The sequence below is a fragment of the Macaca mulatta genome, chromosome 2 (assembly GCF_049350105.2).
Source record: "Macaca mulatta isolate MMU2019108-1 chromosome 2, T2T-MMU8v2.0, whole genome shotgun sequence".
Classification (NCBI taxonomy): Eukaryota; Metazoa; Chordata; class Mammalia; order Primates; family Cercopithecidae; genus Macaca; species Macaca mulatta.
The window spans coordinates 98975401-99001309 of NC_133407.1; the positions used below are offsets into that span (position 1 = coordinate 98975401).

Consider the following 25909-nt stretch of genomic DNA (forward strand, 5'->3'; position numbering starts at 1 on the left):
TTCAATAGTTTGGTTTTTTCTTTCCTTGTCTCAGACTGCACCAAAACTCATTTTTGGTAAGACTGAAATGCTAGAGACCAAGAGTAGTACATCCTAAATAAACAGGTCTTGTCAACTAATCAAGTGTCCTTCACATCTATATGTAGTCATATCAGCCTCTGGAGATCATTCATTCCCTGGCCGTCATCACCAGCACAAAGAAGTAATTGGAATACAGGCCCACTTCTGTTATTCAGAGCACATTTTATTAACACAGAAAGACCACAATGCACCTTATTAATCTCACAGGGGGAGTTTAGACCCTGGTAAGCACCACTCCTGTAGTACAGAATAAACTTGGTTACAAAGAGGAAGCAAAACACATCATTATTACCAAAATTCCTCACTGATGACAATGCTTATCCCCCAAAAATGTATTAAAGGCTTTAAATATACAAATCTAAAAATATGTTGACATTTAACATTTACTTAATTTTTTTAATATGCTTTAAAATGCACTGAGTGTCTCTCCCTCTGATTCGCCAATTATGTGAAGAAGCCTCTTTCATTGTTTTTCTCTCAAACTTCCATCCTTTCTTCTGTCCTTGAGCAGAACTGGGGGCTGAACAGATTCCCGAGGCGGTGACTATGATACCTGCTCCGCAACCCTCTTGTGCTGGCTCCGGAAGTGACCCTCACTGCTGGGGGACACCTGCTTCTGTCGTTTCACTGTATTGGTCTTGCCAGCCGTTTCAATCCAGGGGTGCTGAAGAACCTGATGAGCTGTGTAGCGCTTTTTGGGGTCTACCACCAGCAACCGGCTCACCAGATCTTTGGCAGCTGTTGGAATGAGAGAAGGGAAAAATGTGATGAATGCAAGTGGTTCTGAATTTTTCTTCCCCACACATGAAATAAGAACACAAACATTCACGTCAGCACCATGGCTGGCTGAAAGGCTCCTTCATATTCTAGAGCAGCACCGTCCAATAGAAGGCAGGAACATTCTCTATCTGCACTATCCACCTGTGATTATTGAGCATTTGAAATCTGGCTTGTGAAACTGAGGAAGTGAATATTTATATGATTTACTTTGAGTTAATTTACATTTGCATTTAAATAGCCATGTGTGGCAGCAGAGAGGGGGCTACCATGTTGGACAGCACAGCTCGAGAGGACGTTCATTCATTTATCTAGAATCACGGGGCCAGGCCCACTCTTAACATCCCAGGCACTCAGGACAAAGGAACAAATGGAGACCACATGCTATACATCTACATACTTTAAGATTCCAAATCAAAACTAACACATTGTTAAATAAAATATGTTCAATCTTCCCAAGTCAATACATATGTCTTCACATTGACAAAACTGAAAACCGCGTAAAGACATCTAAAAAGTAAATAGTGCAAATTCAAAATTAATTTTATTTTCTGCCCAAGACCATGACTGGATTAATCTTAGAGAAATGAGGGGCCGACTGGTGGGCCCAGCAGCAGGCAGAAAGCAGAAGAGATTTCCCCCTGGCTTGCCAGCTCTCCCAGCCTGGCTCATTGAGCCTGCTCTTTCAATCACTCAAGAATGCACAAGAAGAAAACATCCACTTTTTTCCTTGTTGTTCTTTGCCTTTATTGAAGGCTGTCTTTTACTCAAGCCCAGCCGCTCACCCACCAATCACCGCTCCCGTACACCGATGTCCAGCCACCTCCTGAGCACAGAAGGCCCAGATTCCTCCTACACCACCCAATTCAAGCTGGGAAAATTCTGCCCACAAAAAGCCCCAGCCCCACCACTGCCAGAACCACTCTCTCAGGGTCCTCAAATGACTCACTCAGAGGCTGGAAGGCCAGATTGAAGTTGAGAATCCTCAGACTCTTGTGTACAAGTGTGGACAACCAGACACCCCAGCCAACATGTCCAAGCTCTGTCTACCTGCTCCAAACAGCCACTCCTCGGCCACTTTATGGCATAGTGGGAAGAGGCTGGAAAGAGGTCTCACAAACCTTGGATGTGGGCTTGGGCCATTTGGACAGGGAATTCATGGGTCTTAAGGAAGTGACCTAGAAGAGGGGACCTGGGCTCTGGGGGCACATCCCCTAAACCCTATACTCTCCTCACTCTGTAGAGAAGGATGTGACTAGCGCAGGCCCCAGGACGAGGGCCACCCGTGCCCAAATCTAAGGAATGCTGCACAGAACTTTCTAAAATGATTTTTAGTCCCTCAATTCCCAGTTGCCACTGCCTTGTCAGCTGAAGATCCTCATCTACTGTGACAAGCCACCCTCTCCCTACCTTATTTAGAGGGGGAAAAATGAAGATTTTCCCTTTCCTCATCTTCCAATTCCAGTGAGGAAATAGAGGCTAGGGATGGAGGCAGTTCAATAACTAAAATTAAACAGCATGTTTAGGGAAAATTGAAAAACAAAATGTTACCATTCTTATTCTACTTTATTTTTATTTTTATTTTGAACCAGGATCTCTATCACCCAGGCTGGAGTGTGGTGGCACAATCATAGCTCACTGCAGCCTCAAACTCCTGGGCTTAAGTGATCCTCCTATCTCAGCCTCCAGAACAGCTGGGACCATGCCTGGTTAATTTGCTTTATTTTTTGTAGAGAAGGGGTCTCGCCAGTTGCCCAGCCTGGTCTCGAACTCTGGGCCTCAAGCAATCCTCCCACCTGGGCCTCCCAAAGTGCTGGGATTATAGGTATGAGCCACCACACCCAGCCTCCTATTCTACTTTTTAAGCGAAAGCCTCAAAATCCCCAATTATCTAGTTCTCAGTTTTACAAGGACTGTGAGTAGTACAGACAAATCCGTAGAGACAAGGGGAAGGATTTCATTTGGAATCAAATGGAACAGAGGGCCAAAAGCAGGGAGGACCATGCATGCTCCAGGTCACTAAAAAATAACTAAGATCTTCATTGCAGAGCCCCTGTGCTCCAAGTGTGCTGCTATAGGACCCTTGGTTATGCACGTGTAAAAGAAGCATTTTCAGTCTGTTCCATTCACAAACACTTCTGTATATAAGATGGCCTTTCTCTTTCCAAAGGAGAGTTATAATGTTTCTGATATTTTTCAGTTCTAAGGTTCCTGAATTACCTTAAGGAAAAGTACTTGGTGACTGTAACTGGTGGTTAAGCTTTTTCACTAAATCTCAAAGTACTAAATTTTTTCACTAAAATCTCCAAGTTTTCAGAGTGCTACACAAACCTACATGAAGCTACTGAGGAAGTAAAGGATGAGACATGACATGGTGACAGTCCAACTCTGCACCGGGCACAGTGGTGGGTCCTCTACACATCTGACCTGAAAAATCCATCCCCTCCTCTGCTGTGTGAGGAAGCCCCAAATCTCACCATCAGAGATATTGTCCCAGTAAGGGGGGAGGAACTCAAAGTGGCCCAGCTGGATGATGTTAAAGAGCTCGTCCTGGTCCCTCTCAGGGCTGCGGAATGGCGGAAAGCCACACAGCAGGATATAGAGGATCACACCGGCAGCCCACATGTCCACCTCCAGTCCATAACCTGTGCAGACAGAGGCAGAGACACAAACAAACCTGAGACCAGGCAGGGTCAAAGGTGACGAAATAAATGATGGAGTATTGTGGTTCTAAATAGATCTAAGTTACAGACTATCCCAGCTCTCAGCAACCAAGAGCCACTTCCAAACACAGCTCCCTTCTAACTCCTATACATAAGGATTCTACACCATCGTTACTCAAAGTGTGGTCCATGGACCACTGCCACTTTGCAATGCCTTATTACTGGTCTGCAATAAAATGAGCACAGAAACACTTGAAAGCAAGTGTTTGGAAACGCTTATAGCAATTTAACAAGACTGTGACATTCAGTTGCATGATTGAACGGCACATCTCGTTGAACAGCACATACATCAGTTCAGGCGTTGTCATACACATGTGGTGAGTCACATGTGGCATGAGATGTGTTCTAGTCACATGCAGCAGGACGGTGAGTCCACACTGTACTGGAAATTTTAAAACTTCACCCTTCACCAGAGATAGTTAGAGAAGCCTGAGTCTATACTAGCAATCTCTGCTTCCTATATATCCATTGCCTTCTCTCTCACTTAAAAAATATAATTTACTGGCTTTTTAAATGATTTTTAAAAGACTGATGTTTACTAGCTGTATCCCCCACATGTGCACACACTGGTACACAACACACACACACACACATATGCACACACCCATATGGAGACATGTATTCTTTTCTAAATAACACTTTTATTTACTTTTCTACAGAAAATTAGGATCACATTGCACTTACACTCTATTTTATTTACTTAATATTATATAATGGCATTTCCAACATAATAATTTCCTATGAAAAATATAAAAAATATTTTTTACAAACATGATTTCTAACAACTATTAGTATCCCCTTTACATAATAAATTGCTATGTTGTAATTTAAGTTTTTACTAATTTTTTTACAACTGTAAGGAATTTTCTGATGAGCATTTATTAAATATTTGTGCACATATCTGATTATATTCCTAAAATAACTTTCCAGCAGTGAAATAGACAAAGCAATATAAAGATTATTAATACATATTACACATTGTCCTCCCAAAACTTATCACAGCAATATATACATTTTCAAACACTTTCTAACTTTCTACAGTTAGAAAAAGAAAACACTTGACCGTTGTAATTTAGAAGTTAGATATTCATGATTAAGCCCCAGAGTAAGTTTGACAAAACACAAATCAGCAGGAAAACACTAAGAGAATAAGTCACTAACGACCCCTTGTGACCTTTTCTCGGTTCTCAACCGTTCACTGTTGAGAGGGACTGATTTTCCTGGGTCTCATCAATATCTAGAAATGTCCCTTGGCCTCTGTGACAATGCACTTTCCAGATCCTCTCTGGGATACCCACCCTTTTCTCTACTGACCCCTCCTTCCTTCTCTCATCTCTGGGCTGTTGGCCTCCTCAAGAATACGTCCTTGACTCTCATTCCTGGCATTACCAAGGAGCCCATTATCAACCACCTCTCTGTTGAGGAGTCTCAAAGCCACATGTTCAGCTCACAGCTTCACCTCCTTGCCAAATGGACAACTCCACTATCCATCCTGATATCTCTACAAAGTCAGTGTGTTCAAAACTAAACTCACCCCATCCCCCTATCTCCCAAAAGAGCTATCCTTTCCAACACCCTGTTTTAGCTGGTGCTACCAAGAATTTTCCCAAGAATTTTCCCAAGAATTCATGTTGCCTATTTGCTTTCTTTTCTTCTCTTAACCAGTTCATCGATGCCACACCAAGTCTAAACACCTCTACCCAGCCTTCCCATTTGTGGAGAATTTAAGCTCAACCTACCCAACTGATATAGTTTGGATATTTGTTCCCTCCAAATCTCATGTTGAAATGTGATTCCCAGTGTTGGAGGTGGGGCCTGTGGGAAGTGATTAGATCATGGGGGTGGATCCTTCATGCATGGTTTAGTACCATCCCCTTGGTGACAAGTGAGTTCTCACTCAGGTACTTCACTTAGGATCTAGTTGTTTAGAAGTCTGGGATCTCCTCCCCCTCTCTCTCTCTTGCTCCTAGTTCCACCATATAACATGCCGGTTCCCTGTCACTTTCCACCATGAGTGTAAGCTTCCTAAAGCCCTTACCAAAAGCAGAGCAGATGGCTGGCACCATGCTTGTACAGCCTGCAGAACCCTGAACCAACTAAACCTCTCTTCTTTATAAATCATCCAGCCTTTGTTATTTCTATAGCAACACAAAAACCTGACTAAGACACCAACCAATTGTGTTTCTCTCTGGTCCACTGAAGCTAGTCTTCTCCATGTCTCTAACACCTGACGTCATGCATGTCATCTCCTCATCTTTTGGTGGTTTTTTTTGTTTGTTTTTTTGTTTGTTTTTTCTGACACGGAGTTTCACTCTTGTTGCCCAGGCTGGAGTGCAATGGCGCAATCTTGGCTCACTGCAACCTCCACCTCCCGGGTTCAAGCCATTCTCCTGCCTCAGCCTCCTGAGTAGGTGGGATTACAAGCATGCGCCACAACACCCAGCTAATTTTTTTGTAGTTTTAGTAGAGACGGGGTTTCACTGTGTTGGCCAAGATGGTTTTGAATTCCTGACCTCAGGTGATCCACCCCGCCTTGGCCTCCCAAAGTGCTGGGATTACAGGTGTGAGCCACTGTGCCTGGCCATCTCCTCTTCTTAATTGTCCTGATGGTTCTGCTGCTGGGAAGCTATCCGTCCATCCCTCCTCCCTGTCACCAACCCTGCAACCCGATGAAGGTCTTCCCATCTTACAACGGTGGGTAAATTGATTTCTCCTGAAGTGCCACAGTAGTCAAATAGTCATTCATGTAGTTAGAGCCATATCATAACTATTATTTCCTTTTTAAATGTTTTAGAAAGTATGTCACTAAAACAACTCATTGGATCTTTGCATAATATACAAGTAGGTAATAAATATTCATAGAGTTCATGGAGGAAAATGGGATCCCCTTTTCCTTTAAATGGAAGGTTGGTGAAGAAATGTTTAAACCGAGTACCATAAGGACTACTTCAATTCTCTCCTGTTAGAGACAGCCTTGGGTCAGTAGCCCAAATGGTCTTGCTTGCTTGAGTTCCCCATCCAATTCTCCATCATCTTTCATCTCACTGTCCTGCCTAAACACACTAAACACACACGTACACACACAAACACACACACATACACACACACACACACTCTGATCCATTCACTGTAACAAGGGCAGCCCTGATGAGGAGAAAGCTCTCATGCTTTGATCAAGCCTACTTCAAATATTTTCATTGAAGTCCAAATCCAAGCCTAAGCATCAATTCTCTGAGATTTATTCCATATTGAAAACTAGTAAATATTACTAATGAAACATTTGTTAGTAAGGGAACTAGAGTCCCACAGATCTATGTGTAACACTTACCTTTCTCAGAAAGAATTTCGGGAGCTACATAAGTCGGGGTCCCACACACAGTAAATATAGGTCTCACCACATGCTTTGCAAGTCCAAAATCAGCCAATTTCAAGGTAGTAGATTTGTCCTCATTTCGTTGAACCTGTAAGAAACCAAAATCCCCAAACCACCACCAAAATTGTGATTAGAACAAAGAAGAGATACTAATGAAACAACAGGCTTGCAAGGTCAAGATAAGCAAACGATAAACCTATGTGGGATTACAGCTTAGCCCAACACTGACAAAGCTAACTTGACCTCAATGACAAGGGCTCACATTTTCAATTAGGGAACCAATGAGTTAGATTTACTATGCCGTCCAATATGGTAGCACCATATTGTCAAAAGTGGCTACTTAAATTTATTGATTAAAATTAAATTAAAAATTTAGCTTCTCAGCTGCATTAGGCACATTTCAAGTACTCAAAAGCCACTTGTGGCTTGTGGCTACTGTATTGGGAAACACAGATAGACACACTTCCACTGTTGCAGAAAGGGCTATTAGGCAGCATTGAGTTAGAACAAGGATCAAGGATACTTTGAGCACAGTCTAGCTTTCATGAGCATTAGAAAATGGCTCTGGGCAATGCAAAGGCTGGGCAGACGTGAAAAAGAAAGGAAAAAGACTGGGAATGAAAATGAAGAAGTATGGGGCAGGGATGGGGGGAGGTGGGGATGGTTAATTGGTACAAAAAGAATAGTTAGAAAGAATGAATAAGACCTATTATTTGATAGCAAAACAGGGTGACTATAGTCAATGATAATTTAATTGTACATTTTAAAATAACTAAAAGGGTATAACTGGATTGTTTGTATTAGGTTGGTGCAAAAGTAATCACACAAGGATAAATGCTTGAGAGGATGAATACCCCATTCTCCATGATATAATGATTATGCATTGCATGCCTGTATCAAAACATCTCATGTACCCCAAAAATACATGCACCTAGCATGTACCTTGATATGGTTTGGCTGTGTCCCCACTCAAATCTCATCTTGAATTGTAACTCCCACAATTCCCACATGTTGTTGGGGGAATCCGGTGGGAAGTAACTGAATCACGGGTGTGGGTCTTTCCCATGCTGTTCTCATGAGAGCGAATCAGTCTCCCGAGATCTGACAGTTTTAAAAATGGGAGTTTGCCTGCACAAGCTCTCTCTTTGCCTGATGCTATCCATGTAAGACATGACTTGCTCCTCCTTGCCTTCCACCATTATTGTAGGAAGGCCTCCCTACCATGTGGAACCATAAGTCCATTAAACCTCTTTTTCTTCCTGGTCTCGGGTACAACTTTATCAGCATCATGAAAACGGACTAATACAGTAAACTGGCACCAGTAGAGTGGGGCACTGCTGAAAAGATACCCAAAAATATGAAAGTGACTTTGGAACTGGGTAACAGGCAGAGATTGGAACAGTTTGGAGGGCTCAGAAGATAAAAAAATGTGGGAAAGTTTGTAACTTCCTAGAGACTTGTTGAATGGCTTTGCCCAAAATGCTGATAGTGATATGGACAATAAAGTCCAGACTGACTTTATTGGTCTCAGATGGAAATCAGGAACCTGTTGGGAACTGGAGCAAAGGTGACTCTTGTTACATTTTAGCAAAGAGACTGGTGGCATTTTGCCCCTGCTCTAGAGATTTATGGAACTTTGAACTTGAGAGAGATGATTTAGGATATCTGGTGGAAATTTCTAAGCAGTAAAGCATTCAAGAGGTGACTTGGGTGCTGTTAAAGTCATTCAGTTTTATAAGGGAAACAGAGCATAAAAGTTTGGAAAATTTGCAGCCTGACAATGCAATAGAAAAAGAAAATCCCATTTTCTGAGGATAAATTAAAGCTGGCTGCACAAATTTGCCTAAGTAATGAGGACCTGAATGTTAATCCCCAAGACAATGAGGAAAATGTCTCCAGGGCATGTCAGAGGTCTTCATAGCACCCCATCCTATCACAGGCCCAGAGACCTACAAGTAAAAAGTGGTTTTGTGGGCTGGCCCCAGGATCCCCATGCTGTGAGCAGCCTAGGGACTCGGTGCCCTGCATCCCAGCCACTCCAGCCATGGCTGAAAGGGGCAAACATAAAGCTCAGGTTGTGGCTTCAGAGGATGCAAGTCTTGGTCACTTCCATGTGTTGGTGAGCCTGCCAGTGCACGGAAGTCAAGAATTGGGGTTTGGGAACCTCCGCCTGGATTTCAGAGGATGTATGGAAATGCCTGGATGTCCAGGCAAAAGTTTGCTGCAGGGGTGGGGCTCTCATGGAAACCCTCTGCTAGGGCAGTGCAGAAGGGAAATGTGGGGTCGGATCCCCCAAACAGAGTCCTTACTGGGGCACTACCTAATGGAATCTTGAGAAGAGGGCCACTGTCTCCAGATCTCAGAATGGTAGACCAATGACAGCTTGTACCATGCGCCCAGAAAAGCCACAGACTCTCAATGCCAGCCTGTGAAAGAAGCCAGGAGAGAGGCTGTACTCTGCAAAACCACAGAAGCGGAGCTGCCCAAGACCATGGGAATCCACCTCTTGCATTAATTAGCATGACCTGGATGTGAGACCCAGAGTCAAAACAGATCATTTTGGAGCTTTATGATTTGACTGCCCTGCTAGATTTCAGACTTGCATGGGGCCTGTAGCACCTTTGTTTTGGCAAATTTCTCCCAGTTGAAATGGCTGTATTTACTCAATACCTGTACCCCAGCTGTATCTAGGAAGTAACTAAGTTGCTTTTGATTCTACAGGCTCATAGGTGGAAGGGACTTTACTTGTCTTGGATGAGACTTTGGACTGTGCACTCTTAAGTTAATGCTGAAATGAGTTAAGACTTTGGGGAACAGTTGAGACATGATTGGTTCTGAAATGTGAGGACATGAGATTTGGGAGGGGCCAGAGTGGAATATGGTTTGACTGTGTCCCCACCCAAATCTCATCTTAAATTATAACTCCCACGATTCCCACATGTTGTGGGAGGAACCCAGTAGGAGGTAATTGAATCATGGGGCAGGTCTTTCCTGTACTGTTCTCATGATAGTGAATCAGTCTTATGAGATCTCACAGTTTTAAAAATGGGAGTTTCCTTGCACAAGCTTTCTATTTGCCTGCTGCCATCCATGTAAAATGTGACTTGCTCCTCCTTGCCTTCCACCATGATTGTGGGAAGGCTTCCCCAGCCATATGGAACCATAAGTCCATTAAACCTCTTTTTCTTCCCAGTCTCAGGTATCTCTTTATTAGCAGCATAAAAACAGACTAATACATACCCACAAAAATTAAAAATTACAAAAAATGAAGAAGTAGACCAATAAGCAGGAGAGAGATGTTAAATACAGGCCCTCATTGGGCGAGGTGAGGGATTAAGAATCAAACAGGCCAGGAGTCTTTGAGCAATTCCAACTCCAAGACTTGCAGCTGAATGGCCTTGGACAAATTTCTTTACTCATCTGAGTCTCTGTTTTCTCATTTGTTTAAAAAAAAGGGGGGTGGGGTAGGTGCAGTGGCTCACACTTATAATCCCAGCTCTTTGGGAGGCCAAGGTGGAAGGATCACTTGAGTCCAGGAGTTCAAGACCAGCTTGGGCAACACGAGGAGACCCCATCTCTACAAATAGTAAAAGTATTAGCCAGGCGTGGTGATGCATGCATGTGGTCCCAGCTACGTGGGAGGTTGAGATAGGAGGATCACTTGAGCCTGGGAAGTTGAGGCTGCAGTGTGCCATGATTATACCACTGCACTCCAGCCTCAGCAACAGAGCAAGACCCTGTCTCAAAATAAAAGAGGGAAGAATGGGAGTGACAGTTTCCAGCAAATAGGCTTATGTCATGAGTTTCACTCAATGTCTGCAATCTGCCTAGCAAAGTATTAGCTCTAGAGTGACCAAAAGGCCCAGTTTGACTTCCACCAGGTTTTAGAAAAGGGTAGAATTGGTCAATTTTTAAAATAGAGAAAAGGCACACTCACCTTCACTCTGAATGAATACAGAATCTGAAATGCTCCCTCCTTTTTCCCCTTCAAAACTTATCCCACCTGTCTCATTCCTTCAAACAAGTCCAGGTGACTGACTTTCTCATCTCTGGTAAGTCAATTCCCATTGCTAAGTTAGTATGTTCTGTCCTCCTTCCCCAACAAGTGATTTGATATAAGATTATGACTGTTAGGAAAAGCTGGACCTTAACCTAAAAGAAACTAATCTCAAGAGGTAAGTGTGGCAAGTATTTAGATCACTATGCTGGAAAATAAAACTAAATTTCACAGGAAAAAACTAAACATGAGGGCGCAAACCCAGCATATCTCGCAGCAAGTAAAAGATGCATCAGTGCCCCTGCCTGAAAGAAGTTTTCCAGTTTGAGGGAAGGTTAAACAATCAGACACAATTCAATACTCCAGCATCCTTCCAGACTATCTGGTACCTGCACACATAAGGTCCAAGGGTAACTGCCCTGTTTCTCGTGGTAGAAGGTGATTGCTCAGACGAAGGTGAACTAAGCAGTTAGTTAGATCACTGTGTGAAAACTTACTAGAATTTGGGCAATCTTATCCAAGCAAGAGACTCATTAGTGCCACCACAGCTATAGGAGACACTATCAACTTGTCTGCAGGCATACGCCCTCACATCTCTCCTGGAACTGGGGCAAAGGCTCCTACCAGTGCCTGGACAGGTGGGCAGTAGGGGAACTCTGCCTCTCCCTGGGACCCATCACAGCCATGGGCAACACCTAGAATGGCAGGGTGGAGCCGCCTTTCCCCTGTCTCTCCAGACCAGAATAAATTCTCCACACTTGCTTTGGTTTCTGTCAGTGAGCTTACGTCTCCATAAGCAGCATGTGTCTTAATTACTGAGCCCAAGTCACCACCAGACAATCTAATCAATGTCTCCATAATTAACCTCACCAAACGGAAAGTCATAAATTTAGAACCAAAATGAAATTCTGCTTGGTCTGCATATAGAAACTGACATAGCCCAAAAGGAGACAACAGGGTAATTACCAGAATAATTTAAGAAAACCTTGTTTGGAAGGGAAGGAAAACAAAATAATGTGATACCTAGAATGACCAGATGGATCATATGCATTAATCATAGTTGCTGGGTGACTGCTGGAAAAATATGTCTTTCACAAATATTTATAAATTAGCAGCATTAAAAGCATTTGGCTGACTGGCCGGGCATGGTGGCTCATGTAATCCCAGTACTTTGGGAGGCTTAGGCAGGTGGATCACTTGAGGTCAGGAGTTTGAGACCAGCCTGGCCAACATGGTGAAAGCCCATCTCTACTAAAAATACAAAAAGAAATTAGCTGGGCATGGTGGTGGGCACCTATAATCCCAGCTACTATGGAGGCTGACTCAGAAGAATCACTTGAACCCCGGAGATGGAGGTTGCAGTGAGCTGAGGTCGAGCCACTGCACTCTAGCCTGGGTGAAAGGATGAAGCTCTGTCTTAAAAATAAACAAATTAGTTTTAAAAATAAATAAATTAAATAAAGCTTTCAGCTGACTTAGTACACCAGAGTAACAAGTGTGTTCCTATTGTGAAATAAATGAAACATTACCTTCCTCGTGGAAGCCCCCAATTCCAAAACCTGGCTCCACTGAGCTTGTAGCAGATTAAACGTTTTGGAAACTCACATTTTACTTTGAAAAGTTATTATGTTAACTATCCAGAGACTGAATGATATATTTTCAAAATGCCAAATCTGTTTTTAGAGTATGATATGGATCTATGTGAGATATATTATGCCTCTTCTAGTTTCTTCCTGCTATAGCTTTTCTCTTTCAGTCTCAGGATCATCCCCTGAGTATCAACAATTGCATAAGCAGAACCGGGGGGACGGTTAAGATCAGTGGCGCCACTTGTCCCTTCCAGAAAGTGGCCCCAGGTGGCCCGATGTCTTTAGTTCTTCTGTCTCCAGCTTCTACTGTCAAGAGTTATTTAATATTCTTCAGTGTTGTCATTAATTTCCTCTACCTAAGCAGCTTAATTACTTTTAAGGTCGCACACTGTCTGCAAGTTTTTTGGCTTATTTTTGCAACAAGCACCTCACATATTTGGCTTCAGAACAGTTCCTATCTTAAACCTTGAAATTAAATGAGTGATGTTGTCCTAGAATAATTCTTCCCAGAATCTGTGGGACATCTGATACCATCAAACCCAAACCTCCACCCAAGCAAAAAACGTGTCTCAAACATCCTCCCACCAGACTATCGTTCATGTCTGAATGAAATCTCAAAATGGAAAAGACTCCACAACTCCATGCTGTAGTTCATCCCATTTATGGCACACTTAGCTTGTGAGGAGATTCACCCCTATGTTGATTCAGAATTCCTTTCCCATTCATGTTTTCTAAATCTGCGCTCTCCAGTGATGCTGAATAAGAACACATCCCTCCAAAGATGGGAAGCAAATACCGTGATCCCCAGCTTGCCTTTGGCTTCTCCAAGCTAGCCTCTGTGATGATTAATTTTAGATGACAACTTGACTGGATTAAGGAATACCTAATACTGGTAAAGCATCATTGAGTGGGGGTCGGGGTTGGGGCAGTGTCTGTTAGGTATTTCCAGAGGAGATTGGTGTGTGAGTCCAGGTGGACCAAGTGCAGAAGATCTGCCCTCAATATGGATGAGAGCAGCATCCAGCCAGCTGGGGCTTGGATAGAACAAAAGCAGGGAAAAGGCAATTGGTGTCTCTGTCTCTCTCTCTGTACCCGCTTCTCCCCCTCCTCCTGGGACATCAGAACTGTAGGCTTTCTAGCCTTTGGGCTCCAAGACTTATACCAGTAACCCCTGGGTTCTCAGGCCTTCAGACTTAGACTGAGCCATGCTACTGGTATCCCAGGGTCTCCAGCTTGTGGACAGCCAGTCATGGGACTTCTCAGTCTCCATAATCATGTGAGCCAAGTCCCCTAATAAATCCCCTCTCATACATCCCTATAAACACAAATCCTATTGGTTCTGTCTCTCTAGAGAACTCTGGCTAATACAACAACCAAGGATACTCTAGTGAATCCTTACAGGACCTGGTGTCCTGGTCACCCTCCCTCACTCATCCCTTTTCCCAGTGCAGCCCCTGGACCCTGGACCAGCACCATCAGCATCTCCTGTGAGCTTCTTACAGCTCTCAGCTGCCCCAGAGCCCCTGAACCAGAATCTGCATTTCCTCACAACCTCAGAGAGATCTGTGTACACGGTAAAGTTCTGGATGGCCCCCATGTCATTGATGCCTTTCTTAACCAAGAATGTCCAGCACCAAATGCCACACAGCAGGTGTGATTTGATCAGAGCAGAGGACCTCGGGACTCTCGGTTGACCAGGCACTCAGGTGGTCATCAAGACAGCCAAAGACCCCATCAAATGACGCACTTCAATGTCCCTGCCTGAGAAAACCTTTCAGGGCTTTCCTGGGTTGTGTGGTGGGGGCGCACAAAAGCCCCCTTTGAACACATCTCACTTTGCCCTCACCCTACATCTCCCTGTATCTATTTTGCAGCCTACCTAAACTTGCTGCTCTAGGCCATGTTCCTGCTGGGGGCTCATTTTCGGTTGTTCTCTAACTGAAAGTGTGTAAGAGATTACTTTACATGACACTGTAATGACTGTTATCTGCCTGCATCTCTCACCCTTTTCCAGCCACATCAAAGTGTCATGCTTGGAATCCAAGTGATCTACATTATTTACATAGGCATTCACATAACATCTGGATAATCTCAAAGCTTCAAGAAGAATCTTAATTTTTCTCAACAATTTGCCCTCTCCTTCAACGGTACCTCAATTTAAATGTGATCTTGCAATTCTCATCTCTGAACAGAAGATGGCAGCAGAGTCCAGCCCAAACAACAAGTGGCTCCCTTAAGGATTAAGACATGGATAAAGTTTATTTATCTTTGCCACCTTCTTACTTGATCCATCATGGTTTCTCGTACTTTTTCCCTCCAAGGTCCATTTTCAACTGGCTGTGAAGAATGAAATGATCTTAGAAACCAATTCACATTAAAATGCCAATACCTAAAATCCGTTTATATTTCAACGACAGCAAAATATACCATAATACAGGCTGGGTGCAGTGGCTCAGTCCTGTAATTCCAGCACTTTGGAAGGCCAAGGCAGGTGGATCACTTGAGTCCAGGAGTTTGAAGTGAGCCTAGGCAACATGGCGAAACCTCATCTCTACAAAAAATGCCAAAATATTAGCCAGGTGTGGTGGCTCATACCTGTGGTCCCAGCTACTTGGGAGGCTAAGGTGGGAGGAGTCTGGAAGGCGGAGGTTGCAGTGAGTTGAGATCACACCCCTGCACTCCAGCCTGGGTGACAGAGTGAGACTGTCTCAAAATATATATACATACACCATAAATAACACTTTTATATGTGTGTGTGTGTATATATATATATACACACACACACAAAAAAAATAACACCCTTGTGTATATATCTACACAAAAAAAATACAACCCTTATTTTCTCTACATCCCTCTTTAGCTACTGTTCCATATCTATGATCCCCTTCGTGCGTGCGCACACACACACACACCCTTGAAAGAGGTGTCTATACACACTGTCTACATATATATGTGTATATATTTATATATAGATATATACACAAACACATAAACATACCATAATACAAAAGTATGACTGAAAAAAAAATCAGTGAGGAAAAAGTCTTCCCTAGGACTTGTCACATGGCATGCTCACAAAATGCTTTTGGTGTCTGTTTATTGCATCCGCTTATTTCTACTTAATTAAAATCCCATGTTCATTCAACAAATATTTACACACCTACCATCTGCTAGGCACTGTTTGCAATATTAAGAATAAAGTATTGAATGAAGCAGATAAAGTTATTTTTCTTATGAAGCCTCCTTTCTATTAATGAACAATATTCAAATAAATATGTAATGTCAGGCAGTGATAAGCGTTTTGAAAAAGTAAAAGTGGGATAAGGGCTGCATTGTCTAGTACAGTATCCACTAAGTACACATGGCTATTGATTTTTACATGAAACTTAAAATGCAGTTCCTTAGACAGGAGGAACTGCCCATGTGGCTACAGGCCACCACATTGGGCTGTGGAGATACAGGAAATCTGTATCTCCATCATCACAGAAAATTCTACTGGCAATGCTGGCACAGACAGTGGCAGGGTTTTTTTTTTTTTAATAAAGTAGTTAAGGAAGGACTCACTGAGGAAGTAACATCTGAATGAAGGCAGGGGTGAGCCATATTAAGATGTGAGGAGCAAGTTTTCAGGTAGAAGAAACAGTAAATGCGAAGGCTGATGGACATGCATGATTTGATGTAGCAAGCAGGGGCAGGAGCAGGGCGAGTGAGGAGCTGGGTGGCTGGAGAGTGGCTTTGAGAGGAAGACGGAGTCCACATCATATAAGACTTTCCAGGCCATGGAAATGACCTTGGCTTGTATTCTGAATGTGAATGTGAAGGGAAGCTAATGGCAGCTCTGAGCATAGAAGTCACTGTGATGCACTGTCTTTTTAACCCAATGTCTGGTCAGAGGTGGCCAGCCCAGCTGATGAAGGACTTTGGACTGTAGGTGTTTTCTGAACTTGATAGCCTCATATTTCACAGCACACTTTACTTCACCACCTAGTCATCCAATCGGATGATCATCTCAAATTCAACATGCTGGAAACCCTCGACCTTGCTTCTCTCCCACAGTTCCCCAACTCAGAGAATGGCTCCATCATCACATAAAGATGCTGTCATATCTCTCAACTTCAAAAAAACACAACCCTTATTTTCTCTGCATCCCTCTTTAGCAACTGTCCCATATCTATGATCTCCTTCGTGAGTGCACACACACACACACACACACGCACACACCCTTGAAAGAGGCGTCTCTACACACTGTCTACAGTATTCCACCTTCCATTCTATCCTAACTCAGTCAGACTCTCATCATCATAACTACACAGAAACCACCCTCCTCCATTAGAAAAATGGGGCTGCGACTGATCCAGCTTCAGGTCAGAAACATCTGTCACCCTTGAGTCTTCTCTTTCCTCATCCACCGCATTCAATCCACTCACAAGTCTTGTCTTTACCCTTAGGATGACCACTTCTCCCCATCTGTACTGCAGTCCCCAAGACCAAGCCACCATCATCTCTTGCTGGGACCATGGCAGCGGACTCCTCACTCCTTCTTTTCTCCCTCCCCTCACATAACCCCTAACATGTGCAACTTCCACAAGAAGATGAACCAGAACCTGAGGGTTTCCGTTGCAATTAGACAACTAGACCTTAGATCTCAGAAACTTGAAGAGATTTACTGAGTTGTTTCCTCAGCTTAAGACCATTTTCCAAATGCCCTTAAAGAGGTTTAAGAAACTTAATCTTAGATCTTCAAATGACTCACAAGAATATACTCTTTTAGAGAGGTGATAACATACATGAACACACGGATTAAGTGGACTAAAGGAAGGTGCTGTTATTTTCCTTTACCAAATGACCAGATCTTCAGGCCTCCTTGATGAAATGAGGTCACAGTTTTAGAAGATATCCACTCAGTTGATAAATAGGAATCATACTTTAAAATTGTCTTTGTTGTTGATAACTTACTGCAGACAGTAACTTATTAGACACCTATCCTTTCAGGTGGATGTTTCAAAAGGAACTTACAGAGGAAAGAAAACCTCAATCCTCAAGATGACCCAGTACCTAGAATTTTGAAGACTATGAGAAATTTCCTGTAACCTCTGCCTATGTGGCCAAACCCTGGAAATACATAAGTTCACTGAGTGTACAAATACTATTATTGTCCTGGAAATTGCTGAAATGGATACTGAGAGTCTGTCTTACCAATGTAAACCTACAGTCATAACTGCAATGATTTCTGACAAGAATATACCCCGCAGTTCTCTAGAGTTCAATCTCTTATGTAACAGTATTCTCAATGACCAATCAAAATGGGCCAATGACCTAAAGACTTGTGTCACTGTACTTTTTCTTTGGTAATTTCATGTTATTACTGAAATTAATATTTCTTTATTTTATTAAGTAGAGCTTAAGTATACTTCACAGTTGTTGCTAGTTTTTTTTAAATGTGATTGGGGTATAAATGCATTCATGAATACTTGGACTATTAATGAGAAGCTAAGGGAAAGGAGATTGAAACTGAAGCTGGTAGAAGAGAAATCTTGCTGATCAAGGAGAATTATGCATTGCAGAACCAGTGACTACCACAGCAATAATCAGTGAGTCCTTCTTATATATCAGAGTAGAAGGGAAAAAGAACTTACAGAATTCAGACCAAGAAAATGATTGAACAGGTTCATTGTAAAGGGAGGATGAGCGGGAAGTGTGGTTGGCTACTTTTTATCCTTCTAGATTTTCCCTGCCACCTTTAGGGACACCAGTCACTGCCCTGTCCTAGTCATATTCACCAGTAAATATATAGACAAGCCTGTTTCTTCCTAGAACCAGCAGGAGACCAAAAAGAGGGTACAACCTTTGTCCTTGACCTAGCTGAGACCTGTTCCCACTATCCCCACCACCATCTCTCCTGGATTTCGGGGATCTCTGCTCCCAGCACTCCAGGGCTATACCAGCTAGTCTGGGGGCAGTAGCAGAATTAGAGACATGAGCACCCTATATGCTAGTGGAGGTGTAGCAGCATGCCCACCCTACTCATTCCCTTCCACTCTATTTCCAGGCAGGAACACATCCTTCTCTTCCCCTTATTCTGGAAGAAATTTTCTCAAATGAGAAAATGCTCATGTCTGACACCTCCTCAGTCTCTTTCCCCATCCCGCTCACCCAGCTTTCTTTGCTGAATACAATCTCTCAGCCATCAGCTATAAATAACCTGGCCTGTGCCCTTCCACCGTGTGTGTGAGCTGGTCTAATCATCATCACTATTCCAGCTCCTGTTTGCTTCCCCACTTCCTTCCACAGAGCCCAGCCAACACCACCCAGCATATTCCAACTCCTCCTAGGAGCACACACTGGCAGAAGCAGCAATTAACACTGGTATTTCTGCAAGCTGGAAATTCTTATAATTAAAACTTCTTTTGTAAGATCTCAGGAGTCTAAATAACCCTAAGGGAAGAAGAGCACCATCATCTTATCAGGAAATGTGATCAGTAGAAATAGATAAACTCAGTAACGTAGGCCTAAAGTTTTACTCTAGGGCCCAATTATCAGATATAAATATTTCTGTTGATTAAAACATGATAAGCTTGCTATATTCATGAGGAGCTTTTAGCACATATAGATAGTCTCTAAAAGCAGCAACACTTGCAATCAGCCGTGTAATCAAAAGTTAGTTCTGACGTAATCACTTCCCAAAGCTTAACAAAGACAGGTCTTAGCAGACACAGCAGCCATCCATTAAAGGCAGAAACAATTAGTTTGACAATATAAAGCTCAACACAAGTGCAAAACACTAAATTAAAGGCAATTGAAGAACACCAACTTATGGACAGTAGTCACCAATGTGATATTTATTAGTATTTTAAATCTTAGAAGGCCAAACAAATTTGCAATGTAATTATATCAGCAGCTTTAGAGATGACACCTTGCTAAACCCAGATGAGTCAACTGTCAATCCAACATTATCTCTATCTCTTTCTGAAAAACCAAAAAGCGCTGACATCAGATAGCATTTAGACTTCTGACATAACAATATGTTAAACTTTACTCACCCAGAAAAAGGATAAACATGTTTTATAAATGTGCCAGACCTGTCCATTTTGATAAATGCAAGCTGACAAATTATCCACAGGAAAACAAATATATTAACCTATTCCACATAAGATGGCTCAAATATGTAGCTTTCTACAGTTTCTGAAGAAGCCATAACAGCACAAAAAAGATTTTTTATTTGAAATATATGTATATAGGCTTTCTTCAAAATCAGAAAAAAGAAAGAGTCTACATATCAATTGGGATCAATTCCAATAAACAAAAACTCATGCATTTAGAATGAAAAAAATTACACCACTTTGTAGTCTGTCTTCTCTCTCTCTCTCTCTCTCTCTCTCTCACACACACACACACACATACATACACAATTCCATTGCCTGCCCCCGAGCACTAAAACATGCATGTACTGGCATTTAAACCATGAAGAACTACCCAGAGGCAAGTAGCTTGTCCATATTAAACATATTCCTTGCTGTTTTCCTACTTCCTTAAACCACCCTCCATGTGATCTATAACAGTGCTGACTTTCTCCATCTCAAAAAGAGCTGATAAACCCCTCCACATAAATGAGAGCTTCTATTGCCCAAGAGATGGGTCGACTCAACTGACTGGTGCCAGGATCTTGTTAGAAAATGCAAACTAAGCTAACTCTCTCCAAAAGACAGTGATCTCATTCCACATAGCTGAGAACTTGTTTAACTGTTACAATGCTATAGTAGGCACATGTCTGAAATGTTCAGCTCAGGGGACCTCCTTAGGCCTCGAAAGGGATCTCTCCTGCTTAGGCTATTCAGTGAAAGAAGCAGAGACTTGTTAAAGAACACTGCTCTGTTGCAATTCCAAAGTGTCCATAATAAAGAGCATACAGTACATTGCACATAGAAGAGATCAGGGCTCAGACCCAAAAGACAGGAACAATCAAAAAGCGAGTAAAGAAAGGACAAGGACATCCAGCTAATGCAAAAAATGAAATTGTTCAAAGAGAGTAATTCAGACCACTCATCCAACCAGTCAAATTGCTTCTGTAATTCTATGAGTTACAAAAACACAAAAACAAGGTTGCTCGACTTAGTGGTCAACGTAGACCTAATTTCACCGGATAATTAGTTTGACTCAGTGTTTCACCTGCTTGTGAGAGCAGTTTACAGACAGGCAAATGCACTGGGATGGTGTCTCCAGGCTGAGTCTACAGCCATGGAAACTAAAGAAAATAGCATAAATCCCTTCCCCCCAGGGGACCTTCCCAGCTCCTCGCCAAAATATGGCCCATCAAAATCACTGTGTCCATTCACTATTGCTTTATCCGCAGTGATGTGACTTTGAATGCTTACTCATGAGACTCACCTTGATATCAGGGTTGTTTTTAATGTAATAATAGTGATAGTCTCTGCCACTGATGGAGTTCTTGCTGCTTCCCAGGCAGCATGGTATGGCCTTTAGGCATTCATACAACTAATACGTATTAAATGTCGACCAAGTGACAGAACTGTTCTGGGTTTGAGAGCACAATCTGAATGAAACAAAGTCCATGGTGTCTTAGAACTTTCTCTCCAATAAGAGGAGGGAGACAGAAAGGTAAATATAGATTCTATCAAGTGGTGATCAGGGCTATAAAGAAGAAAGCGGGTGAACATGCCAGAGGGTGACAGTGTCATCATGACAAAGACCTCCTGGCACACACTTGTACTCAAACACATTAATATACCGACTCATTGCAATAAGCGAGAACACACACGGTTGGGATTTGGGAATCAAAGTAAGAGAGTGTTTAAAGGACTCATGACAATATGTGGGCTGTGTTAGATGATTTGGGGGAGGATTCGTGAAAGCAGGGTTTTGCTCTGGGCTGGATAGTGTCAGCACGTGGGGGTAATTCTACAATCAGGTATCTTAATAATTCTTACATGAAGGTAGGAAGGATGAAGCAATGCACTCAGTCACTCACAGCAGCCACAAAGGGGACACGTGACCTTATTTGTGGTTTGGACAATATTCTTATTTTTATCTGCTTTTGGACATCAGCATAAAGGGGTTTTGCTTTTGTCTTGATCCATTATGGTCACAGAGTGGCCTTATCTGATGTTGTGATCTGTGAAATTGCTTATGCTCAACAGGAGAATGGCATAGCTGAGATAAGAGTGTCAGGCCAGCTCCCAGCTGTCAGGGGCTGTTTTTCTTTTTCCCATACTCAAACTGCAGGCAACCTTCCAAAATAGGCACTATTACCGTTTCTCTTTTACAAAATGATGAAACTAAGGTCCAGCAAGATAAAGGGCTTATCTTAGAGCAAGCAACTAAGAAAGCCAGGATTCAAACCCAAGTTATCTGACTCCAGAGCCAGCCTCATCAGCACTCCTTACACAGACCCTTACAGTACTGCACCTTTTGAGCTGCTCAGCAAAGCAATTATCTTCAAAAAGACCAAAGTGGCATCTCAGTGGGAGGGTGGATGATGCACACAAAGCCTCAAGTGGAAGCTGCCACCAGTAGGCATCCCAGTACCTAAGTACCAAGAAATTAAGTTCACGTGGTCATTATCAAGACAAACACATTTTTCTCCCAGAGATGAGGAGACATTTTCCATTTTATTTAAATTGGAAGGTTTCTTTTTCCATAAGTTAATCAAAACTAATTTATCTCAGCAACTTATGACCTATAACCATAGCTTTAAATACTGGAACAGTATGTTGTAATAACATAAAAGTAAAGTTCTAGTGTGTAAAGGTGACAGAGTATAAAGCAATTGATACCAATTTTATCCCATATTCTAAAAACACCCTCTCCCATATCATCCAAAGTCAAGGCTTACCAAAAGGTTTTCCGGCTTGAGGTCCCGGTGGACAATGCTCTTGTCGTGCATGTGGACGAGGGCCTTGCATAAGTCCATGATCATGAGGGCCGCATCAGGCTCCGGGAACTTCACACTTTCTATGATGGCGTCAAAAAGGTCTCCTCCCTGCACGTACTCCAGGATCAGGTAGATTTCCGTGTCTGTTTCATAGACTTCATGCAATTTCACGATGTTGGGGTGAGAGAGGCTCTGGATGATCAAGATCTCACTGTCCACCATGTCCTCCTTGCCCTTGAGTCTGGACTTGTCAATGATCTTCATCGCATAGGCCTGCCTGGTCTCGCGGTGCCTGCACTCCTTCACGACAGCAAAGTTCCCGTCCCCAATGACGCGGCCAGTTTCATAATGCTTCTCCACATTGGCGGCAATGATGCCCATGGGTCGCGGCTTCCGACCGCTGGGCCGCTCTGGCTTGTTCTCTTCTGGCCTCGTCTTGGGCTCCTTTTCTAGCTTTGCAGGTTGGTCATCTCTGAGAGTTGTCTTTCTGCCTCCAGACATACATGGCTTTTTCTCCTTCTCTGCCTCCTTCTCTTCTCCTCGGGTCCTGGGGAGCTTCTCAAAGCCCGCCTGATGCTCTCTCAGGAGCCAGCCACCATGCTTGCTCCTGCTCATGGGCCTGGTGTCTTTCTTCACCTCCCTCAGCCCTTCCTCTGTGACAGGAAGAACTTCCGCAAGTTCCTTCTTGGACTTGGCTGCTCCCTGAGCATGGCTTTCTTGATCCTCTGGGCCTCTGTCCTCTTTCTTGTCCGTGCTCTTGCTGGGTCTCCTCAGCTCTTGAGTGGGATTCCTGGTGCTGCTCCTGTGGCTGTCACCCTTCCACCCTTCCTCCCCACCTGCAGGATTTGCCTCGGGAGACCTCCTGCAGCTTCTGGTCCTCACCAGCTTCTCCACCTCATACATTGGGCCCTTCCCCATATCCAGCTCACTGGTCCCCAGAGAAAGCCTCTCGCGCTCCAGGCTCTGCTGAAGCTCCCTCTCTCTCTTGCACTTCTCACATCTGATAATTTCACCCGAGGTCTTTTCAATCTCCACCCCGAGATGCTTCTCTCCCCTTGCGTGCCTCTCTTCTAGAGTGGCTTCCCTGGGCAGCTTGCTACTGGGTTCCGGCTCCCGTTTCCCCCTCCCCCACTTCTTCTGGGTCCTTGCTCTGTCATCTAGTGAAAGCTCTTCGGGGATCTTCCCCTGGTGCCTCATGGCTGCCTTGCATCCTGCAACCTCGCTGCAGCTTTTGGGGGTCTCGGTCTCCCCACAGCGGTGGTCTCCTTTCAGAGCCTTGCTAAACAGCCTGCTCCTCAGCCTTGGAGAAGGGATACGGCTGTGCTGGGCCAGTGTCAGGGCCCGGGCTTTGTTGGGGTACAATTCTTCTACAGCCACCTGAATGCTCTTCAGTGTCAGTGGTTCTTTGCCCATAGCTATGAAAGCATCCCCTTCCCTGAAGAAATCAGAGACGCTCCTGATTTCCCTGCCCTTGAGGTTAAACAGTTTCCTCACACGGTCATTCTTCCATCTGGGAGAGCCCAGGGCTTCTGAGATGTCAGCTAAGAGCTGCTCGAATGTCTGCACTGATCGCCTGTTGAGGAGCAGGGTGATCTTTCGGGGGCGCTGCCCACCCAGCTTCACCACGGTCACGACCCTGGGCTTCAGCGGGCTGTTCTCAGGATGTGCCGAGTGAAGGCCATTCCGAGGGCAGAACAAGGGCACGACGGGGCCACGCGGCCCCAGGAATGGTTTCTCCAGATTCCCTCGGCTGGCAGGCAGCCAGGAGCCTTGCAGCTTCCGCTCTGTGATTCTCGAGCTTAAATATTTTAGAGAATGGTCACATAGGCCTTGCTGTCCTGCAACAGGAAAAGGACAACAGAGTGTTAGTTAAGATGGGTTCAGAGAGCCCTCAGCCTTCACCGAAACTTTATTAAAGATGACTGATTCTAGTATTACAGTTTATAAGTGTGGTTCCCGAGAGTCTTAGAAATGACGGAGCCTTTATACTTAGGTCTAATTCCCAGTCTCCGCTACACCAAGAGTGCAGAACAGAGTCAGCGTCGGGCCTGCAGTGATTCCTGTAGGCCTCATAGAGGCCCCCAGGATGGGCCACACCTCGGGAGCTGATACAGTTTGGCTCTATGTCCCCACCCAAATCTCATCTTGAATTGTACTCCCATAATTCCCATATATTGTGGGAGAGACCCGATGGGAGACAATTGACTCATGGGGGCAGTTTCCCCCATACTGTTCTCATGGTAGTGAATAAGTCTCAGGAGATCTGATGGTTACATCAGGGGTTTCTGCTTTTGCGTCTTCCTCATTCTCTCTTTGCCTGCTGCCATCCATGTAAGGTGGGACTTGCCCTTCCTTGCCTTCCGCCATGATTGTGAGGCTTCCCCAGCCATGTGGAACTAACTGTGAGTCCAAGAAAACCTTTCTCTGTAAATTGCCCAGTCTCAGGTATGTCTTTATCAGCAGCATGAAAACGGGCTAATACAGGAGCCCTCTCAAGGTGAGGGCTGACTCTGTAAACACAACTCCAGCTACCCCAAAGTGAACTGACCTTCAAGGATCTACAACAGAGATAAAAAGGGCCAGTTGTGCTGCCCATGAAACACCAACAAGAGGAACATTCTAGAACTTTGAAAGGCCAGGTTTGCTGCCCATGAAATACCAACAAGAGGCAGGAACATTCCAGAACTTTGAAAAACCCAATCTTACCCATCTCCGTGCCAAGAACAGTTTTTTTTCAGCTTGATTTTGAACTCACTCAAGGTTGAGTAGTATGCGAAGAGGTTATGGTCACAGGGTTTAAGACAGATCTGGATTTTAATCCCGGCACGGACACAGACTACTTGTGCGAACTTGGGCAAATTATTTGTATTTCAATTTTTTTTTTCATTTATAAAGTAAGAATGCTACACCTCTCTCCCAGGGTTTTTGTGAAGAATAAATGATCAAATTACAACTTACCTAAGAGAGTGTCTGACACATGGTAAGGACACAATAGTTGCTAGTTATTAACACCATCCTTATGATTTTAATATCTATTTTATATTATAATTTCACTTTATTAGTAGTATAATCTATCAATAAGGTAGAAGTCTACTGTGCACAGCTTCACCTGGCATCACAAGAACTCATGGGCCAACATGATATGGTAGTTATTTCTTAAAGCTCTGACTGAGATCCACTTGCATTAGAGTTAGTATAGGAAAATTGAAGGAGGTTTCAATCTAGGTGTAAAAATTTCCTTGTCCAGATGGCTTTCCCTCTTCTTATAAAAAAAGTAAAGAAACCAAGGTTCAGAGCTTAAATAATGAGAATGTACATGAATAAAACAAGACTTTTGTATTTCCTGATTGACTATGCCCAGCCAGAGTAAAGCAGCTGAGGCAGGAGTGGTTTAATTTCCTCAGTTTCTATCCAGGTCAGGAAAAGAAATTGGAAAAGAACAGAATGTGTCACTCAGTTGAGCCACAAGGGTGGGATGAC

The 25909-nt window shown here is 43.5% G+C and overlaps 1 protein-coding gene across 2 annotated transcripts in view; it reads right to left on the reverse strand.

Annotated features, from left to right (window-relative positions):
- Window positions 1-226: 226 nt before the first annotated feature.
- Window positions 227-25909, reverse strand: part of DCLK3 (doublecortin like kinase 3) — a 49241-nt gene continuing 23558 nt past the window's right edge. Inside the window, exons 1-5 of one of the 2 annotated variants that reach the window (XM_001088118.5) lie at window positions 24978-25041; window positions 22391-24267; window positions 6910-7042; window positions 3336-3503; window positions 227-819 (exon numbers count right to left, since the gene is read on the reverse strand). In XM_001088118.5, coding sequence (XP_001088118.3) covers window positions 626-819; window positions 3336-3503; window positions 6910-7042; window positions 22391-23842 — 1947 coding nt within the window. In that variant the 5' untranslated portion in view covers window positions 23843-24267; window positions 24978-25041 and the 3' untranslated portion in view covers window positions 227-625. Of the gene's footprint in view, window positions 820-3335; window positions 3504-6909; window positions 7043-22390; window positions 24268-24977; window positions 25042-25909 lie in introns of those variants that run through there. The other variant, XM_077992043.1, reaches the window with a different exon arrangement.